Raw genomic sequence first — 14,391 nt, 5'->3', positions numbered from 1 at the left:
CCTGCCGCCAGATGAGCTCCGATCCAGGTGGGAAGGGGGTCGGGCTCATCCTTGGGGCCCCTCGGAAGGAAGGAAGGAAGGAAGGAAGGAAGGAAGGAAGGAAGGAAAGAAGGAAGGAAGCCTTGGGGAAAGGGAAGGAAAAGGAGAAGAGGAAAGAAAGGGAGGAGGAGAGGAAAGGAAAAAGAAAGTGAAGGGAAAGAGGAAAGGACAAGGAGAAGAGGAAAGAAAGAAGTTAGGAAAGGAGAAGAGAAAGGGAAGGAAAAGAGGAAAGGAAAGAGGAAAGGGAAAGAAAAGAGAAGGGAAAGGGAAGGAAAAGAGGAAAGAAAAGGAAAAAGAAATGAAAGGGAAAGGAAAGGACAAGGAGAAGAGGAAAGAAAGGGAAGAGGAGAGGAAAGGAAAAAAATGAAAAGGAAAGAGGAAAGGACAAGGAGAAAAGAAAGAGGACTGGAAAGGAAAGGCGAAGAGAAAGGGAAGGGAAAGAGGAAAGGAAGAGGAAAGAAAGGAAAGAGGAAAGGAAAAGAAAAGAAAAGGGAAAGGGAAGGAAAGAAAGAAGAGAAAGGAAAGGAAAAGAGGAAAGGGAGTAAGGGAAAGGAAAAGAAAGAAGGAGAGGAAGAGGAAAGAAAGGGAAGTGGAAAGAAGAGGGGGAAAAAAGAGAAGGAAAAGCGGAAAGAAAGGAAAAGAAAAGAGAAAAGGAAGGGAAAGGAGACGAAAAGGATAAGAGTAAGGAAAGGGAAAGGAGAATGGTAACGGAAGGAAAGAAGAAATGAGAAAAAAAGAAAGGAAAGAGTAAAGGAAAGGGAAAGAGAAGGGAAAGGGAAGGAAAGAAAGAAGAGAAAGGAAAGGAAAAGAGGAAAGAAAGAGTAAAGGAAAGGAAAAGAAAGGAGAAGAAGAGGAAAGAAAGGGAAGTGGAAAGAAGAGGGGGGAAAAGAGAAGGAAAAGCGGAAAGAAAGGAAAAGAAATGAGAAAGGGAAGGGAAAGGAGACGAAAAGGATAAGAGTAAGGAAAGGGAAAGGAGAATGGTAACGGAAGGAAAGAAGAAATGAGAAAAAAAGAAAGGAAAGAGAAAAGGAAAGGAAAAGAGAAAGGAGAAGAAGAGGAAAGAAAGGGAAGGGGAAAGGAAAGGAAAAGAGAAAGGGAAGGGAAAGGAAAGAGATGAAAAGGAGAAGAGAAAGGAAAGGCAAAGAAGAAATGAGAAGAGAAAAGAAAGGAAAGGAGAAGAGAAAAGGAAAAAGGAAAGAAGGCAAAGGAATGGAAAAGGAAGAAGAGAAAATAAGAGGAAGAGAAGAGAAAGGAAAACGCAGGAAAGGAGAAGAAAAAGGAAAGGGAGGCTGCAGCAGGCATGGGCAAACTTCAGCCCTCCAGGTGTTTTGGTCTTCAACTCCCAGGTATCCCGGCCAACTTCCCAGCTGGTGGGAACTGTGGTCCAAAACATCGGGAGGCCCAAAGGTTGGGACCCATCAGCCAGAATCCCTGATGGGGAACTCTTATTATCTTGCACCTTGACTCTTGCTGGATTGACTATGCTTTGGAAGACGGTTTAGATTTGTTGATCCTGTTTGGCTTGAACCCTGGACTGAACTCTGGCTGTTCCTTTGCTTTGCCTCTACTAACCGACAGTGTGACTGGTGAGTGGCAGCTTTGGCAGGGATTCCCAGTATAGGGTTTATGACACCAAGTGTCTTAAGCCTGTGTTGCGTGGGGTTGATCTACCTCAAAGAGACATTTTTGCAGTTTGGGTCTGCTCCGGAACTCAAGCTTTGGACCTGGAAGCCCAGGTTTCTGTTGTTGCCTGAAGTGCTTTGGAGACATTGAAAGCTTGTGTGCCAACCGCACCCATTCCTTGGGATGTCAGATCTGATGGCGCATGCCTTAATTGCATCCTGCTTGGATTAATGCAATGCACTTTGACTTTGGGAAGCCATTGGAGCGTGCTCCAAAACTTCATCTGGTCCAAAGAGCTGCCGCCAAACCATTAACCGGAGCAGGTTGCAGATGTCATGGTTTGCAGATACTATATGTGCGTTAACTGGAAAATCAAATGCATGAAGCCAATTGGTGGAGTTTGCAAGGACCTAGGAATCGGTTTGCAGCTGTTGCTGTCCTGCTGCTGGAAAATCAGTTTGAACAGGTTATAGTTGTCATGGTTTGCAAAAATACTATATGTGTGTTAACTGGAAAATCAAATGCATGAAGCCGATTGGTGGAGTTTGCAAGGACCTGGGAATCGGTTTGTAACTGTTGCTGTCCTGCTGCTGGAGAATCGGTTTGAACAGGTTACAGATGTCATGGTTTGCAAAGATACTATATGTGTGTTAACTGGAAGATAATAATAATAATAATAATAATAATAATAATAATAATAATAATAATAATAATAATACTTTATTTATATCCCGCCACCATCTCCCCACGGGGACTCGGGGTGGCTTACATGGGGCAGTGGCCCAAACAACATAAGAACAAAATATAAGCAACACAATAAATCACAATATAAAAAGATAAAACAATAATACAATATATCAATATAAACAACAATACAAGATAAAAATTTCATTTAAAACACATAAATGGTAAGACCGTAATAAAAACAGGATAAATTATTAAAAACCCACTGGGGCTGATTAATTAATGACTATCTCCGAAGATCAAATGCATGAAGCCGATTGGCGAAGTTTGCAAGAACCTGGGAATTGGTTTGTAACTGTTGCTGTCCTGCTGCTGGAGAATCAGTTTGAACAGGTTACAGATGTCATGGTATGCAAAGATACTATATGTGTGTTAACTGGAAAATCAAATGCATGAAGCCGATTGGCGGAGTTTGCAAGGACCTGGGAATCGGTTTGCAACTGTTGCTGTCCTGCTGCTGGAGAACTGGCTGCTAGGATTTGTGGGAGTTGAAGTCCAAAACACCCGGAGGGCCAGAGTTTGCCCATGCCTGATCTAGAACCTCCTCTCAACATATCCATGAGACCAACTTATACGGTATGTGTGAGCGTGGCAGAACAAATCAATTCAAAGCAGATAAAGTGGATTATCTCTTTGAAATTTTGGATTATATATCAGTGTAGAATCCAGCTTCTGGTGTCTGTTGTAGAGGAATAGGACACACATCTTGCCTTGTCGTGAACACAATCCACCACAGTCTAGTTCTTCAGGCAGAAAAGAAATGAGATACCGATGAGAAGGTTTCAGCTACCTGCTTTTCTGGCTCCCAGACCGTTCTCCCATTGTATTTGCTGCTGTTTGTTTAGTTGAATTGAGGAAGCAGCATTGAACTTAACAGCGAAAGTTAGCTTAACACTGGAAGGAACACTGATTGAATTTTTTCAAAGCTTGCTAGCCACTTCCCTCTTTCCATATCTGAAGCTGGCAGGGAGTCCATTGTTTGGATTTCCTTGGTTTCCAGGTGGTGCTAAGGATTTAATGGTCTGTAGATGAAATTGTTGGGGATTGTGGATGATGGATAGAAGCTCTTACGTGTGCCCATGAACCCAGAGTTACCCTGCAGAATGATGCACCAGTCAGCTTTGCAGAACAAATAACACAGGAACTTTTACTAATCCCAAGAGAACAACAGAACAATGGTATTTACTATAGTCCTTCTGAATGCTTACAGAAATCAGCAGTCATAAGCCGTCCTTTCTTGGTTCATAAATCTGCATCAGTGAAGATCAGCAGTGAACAAGGCCTCAGAAATAGTCAGGCCTCTCTGAGTACAGAGCCATCTTCTTTCCAGCCAGTAATCAGTAGATTCACAGAGAGAGAGAAACCTGTTCAAACCGGTTCTCCAGCAGCAGGACAGCAACAGTTGCAAACCAATTCCCAGGTCCTTGCAAACACAGTCAATCGGCTTCATGCATTTGATTTTCCAGTTAACACATAGTATTTTTGCAAACCATGACATCTGTAACCTGTTCAAACCAATTCTCTAGCAGCAGGACAGCAACAGTTACAAACCGATTCCCAGTTCCTTGCAAACTCAGCCAATCAGCTTCATGCATTTGATTTTCCAGTTAACGCACATATAGTATTTTTGCAACCCATGACATTTGTAACCTGTTCAAACCGATTCTCCAGCAGCAGGACAGCAACAGTTGCAAACCAATTCCCAGTTCCTTGCAAACTCAGCCAATTGGCTTCATGCATTTGATTTTCCAGTTAACACACATGTAGTATTTTTGCAAACCATGACATCTGTAACCTGTTCAAACCGATTCTCCAGCAGCAGGACAGGAACAGTTGCAAACCGATTCCCAGGTCCTTGCAAACTCAGCCAATCAGCTTCATGCATTTGATTTTCCAGTTAACACACATACAGTATTTTTGCAAACTATGACATCTGTAACCTGTTCAAACTGATTCTCCAGCAGCAGGACAGCAACAGTTGCAAACCAATTCCCAATTGGCAAACTCAGCCAATTGGCTTCATGCATTTGATTTTCCAGTTAAAACACATATAGTATCTTTGCAAACCATGACAGAAATAACACCCTAGGTTTCTTTGGATGGGGATATTTGAAGGAGGAACCTCCTTGCACAGAGCCAATGTGACATAGTGGTTTGAGCGTTGGACAACGGGTTCAAAGAACAGGCTTCGAACCCCACTCAGCTTCGAACCCCACTCACCCCACTTGGTGATCTTGAACAAGTCATAGACTTTTAGCCCCAGAAACCTCCGCGCTAGGTGTAACTTACGATGGCCATCAGTTGGAAATGACTCAAAGGCAGGCTTAGGGGAAAAGGAAAGGGCCTGCAGCTGTTAGGAATTCTGGGAGTTGGAGTCCAAAACGTCTGGAGGAAAGGCCAAAGCTTGCCCGTGCCTGTTTTAGAAGCTATACTATTGCAATAAGGAAATGTTTATTTTGCAGTTAATGATTGTCGGAATGGGAATTCCCCATATCGCATGCATGCTGCGTCCTTGTGTCGCGAATGTGTGTTCGAGCATGACGCCGTGGCTAATCTCCAGGTAGACAGACCCTGGCACAGGCACACACCTTGGGTTTGTATTTTGAAACATACAGATACCTTTCAATGTCTGGAGGGCACTTTGCCTGTGAGATAGCAACTCCAGAAGCTACATACATTAAGAGATCCTCTTGTGAACACCAGGCGTAAACTATGGACCAGTTTAGATCTGCGTAAGAAAGTTGGTTGGTGCAGCTGGCTGAACCCAGTGCCCTCCATGAGAGCTGCTGATTGTGCGCTTTTTGTGGCTACGGACGCAGCCAACATCAGTGACAACCCTCCTTCACAACCCCTGCCCACACCCCAGCTCCTGGCCGGTCTCCACGCACTCCGGTGTTTCTTTTGGCCAAGAGGCGCGGCGCTTGGATTAATAATCATAATAATCATTAAAAATCCTGGCCTTCCTCTCGCTCGCCAGCCTGGAAATTCTGCCCAAGCGGACAAGCTGGCTGGAAGGGTGAGTCAAGCCAGCACCGAGCGAAAAGAAGTGGCCCCTTCATCCTCCTTGAGAACACCTGGGAAATACAAGAGTCAGGGTTGTAGAGAAGAGGAGGCAGAACGAGAGGCGTGTTTGGGGGAGACATAGGAGTCTTCTCCAGTTCAACCCAGGAAGAGAAAACGAGTCTTTTATGCCCAGCACGAATCATAAAAGGGGACCATGGTGTGGTGAGTTGACTGGAAAGGACATGTGTCAACAGGTGATTGGCTGAGCCAGTCAGGAGCCAGAATTCCAATTGGCTGCTGTCCCTAGCTTGGTGCTGAGACAAATAGTTAACTGCCACTTTCGCCTCGGAGACAAACAGTTTTAACTGCCACTTTCACCTCAGAGACAAACGGTTTTAACTGCCACATTTGCCTTGGAGACAAACGGTTTTAACTGCCACTTTCACCTCAGAGACAAGCGGTTTTAACTGCCACTTTTGCCTCGGAGACAAACAGTTTTAACTGCCACTTTCGCCTCAGAGACAAATGGTTTTAACTGCCACTTTTGCCTTGGAGAGTTTAAACTACCACTTTCGCCTCGGAGACAAACGGTTTTAACTGCCACTTTTGCTTAAGTCCAAGTTGCAGGCCTTAGATCAGAGAGAAGTGCAGGCGGTTGAAGATGAGACAGAGGATATGCATTCCTATGTTCATTCCTTAGCAACAGGGGAAAAGTCCATTTCTCTTGAGAATCGGCCTTCAGTTGATGGGGAGTTTTCCCATGATATCAGATTAGGTCTCTGGAGGGAGGGAGTGAAGGATAGATTAATTAAATGGTCAGAGAGACTCTGCGTGAAATCCTTGAAACCTAGGTGTGTGAGGCATGATCTCATGGCTTCTTGGTCGGACTTGGTCTTAAATCAAGTGATGTTTACTTGTTGTCTCTCAGAGCAGAAAATGTTGCCAAAAGGTTCCGGTTACTGTTTCATGATTCAAGTTTCCTGTGTTTGCGTATGTTCCTGAGAGTTTTGCCTTGGGAAAAGTTCCTGCTTTCATGCTTATGGATTTATGCCGGTGATCTTGACTTCCTTGACTTCATGTACCTTGCCATTTTTGGACTACTGGTCTTTTGTATATGTATGGACTACTGCTATTTGATAGTTCTTTTCCTATTGCTCTTTTGGGAAATGCACTTTTCCCTTTTGTACATTAATTTCTTAATAAACTGCTATAGTTAGTACTACTGGACTCTGGTGTGATGCTGGGCGAAACGGTGTCTCAAGACTAGAGTGCAATGCTATATAAATAATGTACCGTAGGAATGGTGGACTAGGAAAACAAGAATGTGAGTTTCTGGCTATTTCAAAGGAAGGGAGGAGGGGGAAACGTTCCCCGACCAAAGTAGATTATCATGTTACAAGAGTAACTCAGCCTTGGATACACAAAGGTGCCATTCACACAGAGGAGAATGACCTAGTTATGGACTCGGGGCTTGTGTTATTTTCATTTTTTGTCTTCTCTCCATTTTGGCTGGCTTGACACAAACGAACTTGTTAATCCAGAGCTTTGAAAATCGGGAGCAAACCCGTCAAGAAGCCAACATTCTCGTGGGCTGCCTGTAATTATCTGGATTTTCCCATTTTTTTTGTTATGTTTTGTTTCACTGAGCTTCCATTAATAGACTTTTCATCACAGAGCCAGATTTAAGGTTCCTGGCGGCTACTGTGCGCCATTCACTGGGAGCCAACAGACAGTTTTGATCCAATAATTTCCTCCCTGCGCGTAACACAGGTGCCTCGTGTTTTCACCTTTTCGGAGCCTGAAAAAGAGCCAAGTTCCCCTTCACAGATGCAATGGGGCTAGGAGCGTGTGTGTGTTGAAATTGGATAAATTTCCTCTAAGTAATTATGTCTGTGGCCAGGGCCAGACTGAGCAAGGATTGTTCTCAAGGAGCTGACGGCCACATGATGGCTTTTAACGATATACTACAGGCATGGGCCAACTTCGGCCCTCCAGGTGTTTGGACTCTTGCTCCAAAAATATACTTATTTTTTTGTAAATAAACCTTTTGTAATTATACAGACTGAACTCTGGATCTTTGCCTCCTAAGCTCTAAATTCTTTACAACCACATGACACTTCACGCTCTGCTTGCTGTGAGCTGAATGCTCAACTGTTAGTATCCCGATTGAACTCTGGATCTTTGCCTCCTAAGCTCTAAATTCTTTACAACCACATGACACTTCACACTCTGCTTGCTGTGAGCTGAATGCTCAACTATTAGTATACCAATTGAACTCTGTATCTTTGCCTCCTAAGCTCTAAATTCTTTACAGCCACATGACACTTCACACTCTGCTTGTTGTGAGCTGAATGCTCAACTATTAGTATCCCGATTGAACTCTGGATCTTTGTCTCCTAAGCTCTGAATTCTTTACAGCCACATGACACTTCACACTCTGCTTGTTGTGAGCTGAATGCTCAACTATTAGTATCCCAATTGAACACTGTATCTTTGTCTCCTAAGCTCTAAATTCTTTACAGCCACGTGACACTTCACGCTCTGCTTGCTGTGAGCTGAATGCTCAACTATTAGTATCCCAACTGAACTCTGGATCTTTGCCTCCTAAGCTCTGAAATCCTTACAGCCACATGACACTTCACGCTCTGCTTGTTGTGAGCTGAATGCTCAACTATTAGTATCCCATTTGTATTTTGGATGCTCTGCTGTTTTGGGGAGTTTTCCCAAACCAAATCCTAACACCTAGTACCATTATAAGCTTGCTATGGAGATTATATGCTGTTGTTTTGTCCTTCTTTATTGGTTCTATGCATGGTTCTCAGGTGAGATGTTTCTTTTGATCTAGTTGTCTGGGATCAAGATGACGACGGCGGCACCGGCTGCTGAAGGTTCCCTGTCTTTGACCAATGTCACCAACAAGTCTCAGGAACAAGTTCTTTATCAGAGTAAGAAAAACGTAATGGCAAAAGAAAGAATTAATAGATTTGTTGCTGCTTTAAGATTAGCTATAGCCAAAAATTGGAAAGAAAATTATGAATACGAAATTATGATGGATACAAAGTGGTGTGGAACATCACAATAAACCTATTTGGTTCTGGGTTCCTTTAATGCTGCTGCTTTGTTTTCTTTCCTTCCTCACATTAGGTTCCGGCGCAATTGTGGCGGCCATTGTGGTTGGCGTAATTGTTATATTCACGGTGGTTCTCCTCTTGCTGAAAATGTATAATAGGTGAGTCAGTGACTTGGCTTCGTGCTCAAGTTCCTTTAATTCTTCAGGCGCACAAGCGGAAGATCCCGTGCGTATTCCGTGGGTGTTGATTCACGATCTCTTTGCATCATTCTGCTGCTGCTGTTGGGTTTTCACGTCCATGGAGTCGCTTTGAACCCTGCTCCTTGTATGTCCTTTTGCAGGATCCGATCAGCTCATGTGGCTTAGCTATGGGGACCAGACATACAAATCAAAACCCGTAAGGAATGGGGTAGAGCTTGTTAGGAGCTACTTGATACCAAACCCATCATCTGATCTATCATTGTGTTTGTGTGCATCTATATTTATCTTGAATTACACTTAAAAATATCCCTGTTCTGACTTACATCCAATTTAAGATTGCTCATCCCCATAACAATCCTGTATCTGTGACCATTTTCGTACTGGTTTGCACTTTTTACCTTTGTCAACTTGATATAGACACAGGGTTTATTCCCATCCCAATTTGCACTTCCAAGAATTTGCAGCACTTCATCAGTCACCTAGTGTTTACAATATTTATATGTTGCACCTTACCCAGACTATTTTTACAACCTCTCCGTTTTAATCCATGTTTTTATTAGTTCTTGTCATTTGTTTTTATTGGGTAATGTTTACATTTTTATAATTGTGCATGTCTCTTGTCTATTGTTGTGTTTTATATTGTTATTGTTTTTATTCGGGCTTGGCCCCATGTAAGCCGCCCTGAGTCCCCTTTGGGGAGATACAGGCGGGGTATAAAAATGTTATTATTATTATTATTATTTTATTATGACACAGCAAACAAGATAGATATGCTGGATTTCGTATCACAAAACCACAAGTCGAACACTTCCCAAGTGTCAGGGACTGTGTGATGTATTTTCGGATGATGTGTGCAGATCCCAGCAGGGTGGCCTTTTGCAGTTGGCAGATCGTAATTTTGTCAATGTCTATTGTTTCTAAATGCCAGCTGAGATCTTTCGGCACGGCACCCAGTGTACCCATCACCACCGGGACCACCTGCACTGGTTTCTGCCAGAGTCTTTGCAGTTCAATCTTGAGGTCCTGATAGCGGCTGAGTTTTTCCTGTTGTTTTTCGTCAATGCGACTGTCACCTGGGATGGCAACATCAATGATCCAAACCTTTTTCTTTTCCACAACTATGATGTCTGGTGTGTTGTGTTCCAGAACTTTGTCAGTCTGGATTCGGAAGTCCCACAGTATCTTTGCGTGCTCATTTTCTAAAATTTTTGCAGGTTTGTGATCCCACCAGTTCTTTGCTGCTGGGAGGTGGTACTTGAGGCATAAGTTCCAATGGATCATTTGGGCCACATAGTTGTGCCTCTGTTTGTAGTCTTTCTGCGCAATTTTCTTACAGCAGCTGAGGATATGATCCATTGTTTCGTCGGTGTCCTTGCAGAGTCTGCATTTTGGGTCATCAGCTGATTTTTCGATCTTGGCCTGAATTGCCTTTGTCCTGATGTCTTGCTCCTGGGTGGCAAGGATCAGGCCTTCTGTCTCCTTCTTCAGGGTCCCATTCGTGAGCCTGAGCCAGGTCTTCTCCTTATCAGCTTTTCCTTCAATTTTGTCAAGGAACTAATTACTATTATTATTATTATTATGAACAAACCTACAGAAGATACCTTGTTGGTGACTTGGGCACTGCCTGTATCTGGATGGTGGCATGATTCTGACTCATGTAGGGGAGTAATACTATTCCAGGACAAAGAGCTTAAGCTGGCCAGGTCCTGACTAATGCTGTGCTTTCTTCACTCTTTGTAGACGAATGAGGACGCAGAGAGAGCTGGAACCGAAGAACACCAAAGCCACCATCCTCCCTGCTTTGGCTCCGGGTGGCAATAGTCCCGGCCGCAACCCAACAGTGACATTTGTCCCCGTGGACATCCACATGCCAAACAGAAGGCCGTGAGGCATCAGACACTGGCAACTAAGAACAACATCACTGCTCTCAGTAAGACGATGGAGTTGGCATCAGAAAGGGAGTAAGAACTCTGAACGATGTAGACGTCACCAATGAGAAAGAAGCCCAGCGTGGAAGTAAAGAAGGAAGTATAAAGAACTTGACCATGCCTCTTTTTTCTTTTGGAAGAGAAAAGGATCTGCTTCTCGGTATAACTAAGGGAAAGCCAAGGTGGAACTTGGGTGTGAAATGGTGCTCTTTTTTCGTTTTGTTTCCTTACCTGCGGATATCTGAAGGGCAACTAACAGCGAGGCTAACTCTGTGGCTGGATTAAGGATTTAGTTCTACTTCGACTCAGACGAGCCTCTCACACTCCCACTCACACTCCCACAGCCGTGTGGATGAGAGTAGTCTTTGCTGGTTGGAGACGCTGTAGAGATGTGGGAAGTCCCCTTCCACCTGCATTTGACGTAGTCAGTTCTCCTTGCTTTCATCTTGCCCTAGATGCTGAGAAAGAAGCGACTCCTATCCCAAAACATCCTCCAACTTTGCATACACCAGAATTTCATGCTGTCAATCAAATCCACTGTGATCATCGGTCCATTATAAAAGCGCAAAAACAGAGTAGTAGAAACCAAAAGTCCAAAACAGCATGCGTACACATCTACACACCTGGCAGTTCAACACCAAGCTCCTAAATCAGATCTAATGCCATTTTTCATAGGTTCTTGTGCAAGCTGATTTTATTTTTGGAGATCTACATGGCATTTTCCCCATCCCAAAGTCAGCTCCCAATACTTCCGAGGATTCTCAAGCAACTGGCAATCAAAGAAATGACATTATAAATAAATTAGATGTATAATACAGTAAAATAGTGTTACATTATTTGCTTTTAATAATGGTACTTGAATTATAATATCAAGTTAATACAGAGTTTATGATATAGTATAGTCCAGGCATGGGCAAACTTGGGCCCTCTCTCCAGATGTTTTGGACTTCAACTCCCACAATTTTTTTTAAGGCTCATCCTTCTTTGCAAATCCTTCTTTGCAAACAATGAGGATGGGAAACAGGTCGGCAGGAACTACACAAGCCTGGCATTGCAGGAGTGGGCGTTTCATAACCCAGCCTCCAAATTTTTCGCCAGGCCCACACGGTACAGTCGCACAGAAGATGCATTGTTGCTTGTGTTACACGAGCGATTGCTGCGTTTGGTAAAGCTATTTTTAATGCCACCGTGCTGGCTGGTGGAATTCTGCAAGGTGTAGTCCCCGACAATTTTGCAAAGCTCTGTGCAAAAACATAGGGCCTGATATGGACAATATGGGGCCCCATCATATCATGAAGGCATGGTTCATGTCATTGGTCTGTCTGAGAGATTGCAAATGGATCTCCAAATTGGTTTCTAAAGACTCAAAACACAACAGAAACCATTAAAACGTACACACAGCACATCAAAACATGATCCTGTTGGTGTAATAATTGCCTTAAACAAAGTTCTAGGATTTTGCTCCCAATGGTTGAAATGCTGAGGGCATGGTGTATGTTTTCTTCATAGATGTGGGTGAAATGTCAGGAGAGAATGCTGTTGGAGCATGGCCATACAGCCTGGAAAACTCACAGCAACACACAGAATATATACCGTATATACTCGAATATAAGCTGACCCGAATATAAACCAAGGCATCTAATTTTACCACTAAAAACTGGGAAATCATTAACACAAGTATAAGCCGAGGGTGGGAAATTTCAGAAATAAAAATAAATACCAAAAAACGACATACCTCACAACCTCTGAGGATGCCTGTCATAGATGTGGGCGAAACGTCAGGAGAGAATACTTCTGGAACATGGCCATATAGCCTGGAAAACATACAACAACCCAAAAAAATACATTCATTGAGGCATCAGTAGGTTAAATGTTTTTGAATATTTACATAATGCTCAAATTTAAGATAAGACTGTCCAACTCTGATCCAATCATTATTCTCATCTTCTTCAATGTAAATGTGCTTATGTATCCTTTTAATAATAATAGAGTAAAATAATACATGTAATAATAATAATAATAACAAATAATACAGGAAAATAATACATGTAATAATAAATAGAGTAGAATAATAAATGTAATAATAATAATAAGATCAGAGTGAAATAATAAATGTATTAATATTAATAATAGAGTAAAATAAATGTAATAGTAGCAACAATAATAGAGAAAAATAATAAATGTAATAATACCAATAATAATAGAGAAAAACAATAAATGTACCCTATATTCTCGAGTATAAGCTGACCCAAATATAAGCCAGCCAGGACCCTCACCCGAGTATAAGCCGAGGGGGGCTTTTTTAGTTCTAAAAAAAGGGCTGAAAGACTAAGCTTATACTTGAGTATATACAGTATACACACACACACACACAGGTAGCAACACAGCAGTCCAAGCTTGCCCATACTTGTGTTGACTCATGTAATGCAGTTCAATGCAGGTAAATGGCATTATATTTAGTCTATACTTACCGAATAACACAATTTCAAACTGCATTATATGGCCGTGAACATGGGTCTTTAGAACGAGGACAGGTATTTGCTTATTCTTTGCAGATTAGCTAGATTTTCCAGAAGAAATGAAAATGCATTGTGTAGTATAGAAAATGTATATTAATTTATGGTCTGTTATAAAAATTAGACATTTAAACCTAACACAACACATTTTGTTTTGTATCCAGATATAACAAGGTGTTCCACAAAACACATTCTCTCGAAGTAAGAAGTGTGTCATATCACTATCAGTTTTGGAAACCACTTAAATCATAATCTACAAGGAATTCTATAAATTGGCCTATCAGATAATTGTGTGCCTGCAGTGGTGCAAACACAGGTGTGCACTTTAAATACATATACAGTAGAGTCTCACTTATCCAACATAAACGGGCCGGCAGAACGTTGGATAAGCGAATATGTTGGAGAGATTAAAGAGAAGCCTATTAAACATCAAATTAGGTTATGATTTTACAAATTAAGCACCAAAACATCATGTTATACAACAAATTTGACAGAAAAAGTAGTTCAATACACAGTAATGCTATGTAGTAATTACTGTATTTACAGTAGAGTCTCACTTATCCAACACTCGCTTATCCTACGTTCTGGATTATCCAACGCATTTTTGTAGTCAATGTTTTCAATACATCATGATATTTTGGTGCTAAATTCGTAAATACAGTAATTACAACATAACATTACTGCGTATTGAGCTACTTTTTCTGTCAAATTTGTTGTATAACATGATGTTTTGGTGCTTAATTTGTAAAATCATAACCTAATTTGATGTTTAATAGGCTTTTCCTTAATCTCTCCTTATTATCCAAGATATTCGCTTATCCAACATTCTGCTGGCCCGTTTACGTTGGATAAGCGAGACTCTACTGTACAAATTTAGCACCAAAACATCACAATGTATTGAAAACATTGACTACAAAACATTGACTACTAAATGGCTGGCTGAGTTGGATAATCCAGAACGTTGGATAAGCGAATGTTAGATAAGTGAGACTCTACTGTACAAAGATACAGCTCCCTCTAGCGTTGATTTACAAACTTATTACAAACGTTGTACAGGGTTACAAGCATCCGACTTACAGTTAAGAGTAAACAGGAAGTGAGAGAAATCTGCGTCCACACTGCCATATAATCCAGTTCAGTAAGGATTGTGAGTGGGAGGGGCCTGAGTGTTGTCCGAGGGCGCCCCCTCTTGGCGGAAATTTTCCCCGCTTCTTTTTTTTTAATCTCTTTCTCCAGCGGCTGCGTTTGATTGGCTGCACCGAAGCGA

The 14,391-nt window shown here is 42.1% G+C and overlaps 1 protein-coding gene and 1 long non-coding RNA gene across 2 annotated transcripts in view; one reads left to right on the top strand and one right to left on the bottom strand.

Moving 5' to 3' along the window:
• ncmap (non-compact myelin associated protein) overlaps positions 1-11,431 on the top strand; it is an 11,758-nt gene extending 327 nt beyond the window's left edge. Inside the window, exons 2-4 of the mRNA XM_062962043.1 lie at positions 8,255-8,354; positions 8,554-8,638; positions 10,421-11,431. Coding sequence (XP_062818113.1) covers positions 8,255-8,354; positions 8,554-8,638; positions 10,421-10,568 — 333 coding nt within the window. The 3' untranslated portion in view covers positions 10,569-11,431. The remainder of the gene's footprint in view (positions 1-8,254; positions 8,355-8,553; positions 8,639-10,420) is intronic.
• LOC134293706 (uncharacterized) overlaps positions 1-14,391 on the bottom strand; it is a 22,365-nt gene extending 7,974 nt beyond the window's left edge. The window contains exons 1-2 of the long non-coding RNA XR_010000666.1: positions 14,202-14,391; positions 12,344-12,422 (exon numbers count right to left, since the gene is read on the bottom strand). This is a non-coding gene — a long non-coding RNA (uncharacterized LOC134293706). The remainder of the gene's footprint in view (positions 1-12,343; positions 12,423-14,201) is intronic.

This window comes from Anolis carolinensis, unplaced genomic scaffold, assembly GCF_035594765.1.
Source record: "Anolis carolinensis isolate JA03-04 unplaced genomic scaffold, rAnoCar3.1.pri scaffold_10, whole genome shotgun sequence".
Lineage (NCBI taxonomy): Eukaryota > Metazoa > Chordata > Lepidosauria > Squamata > Dactyloidae > Anolis > Anolis carolinensis.
This window is presented reverse-complemented; position numbering and strand designations above follow the sequence as displayed.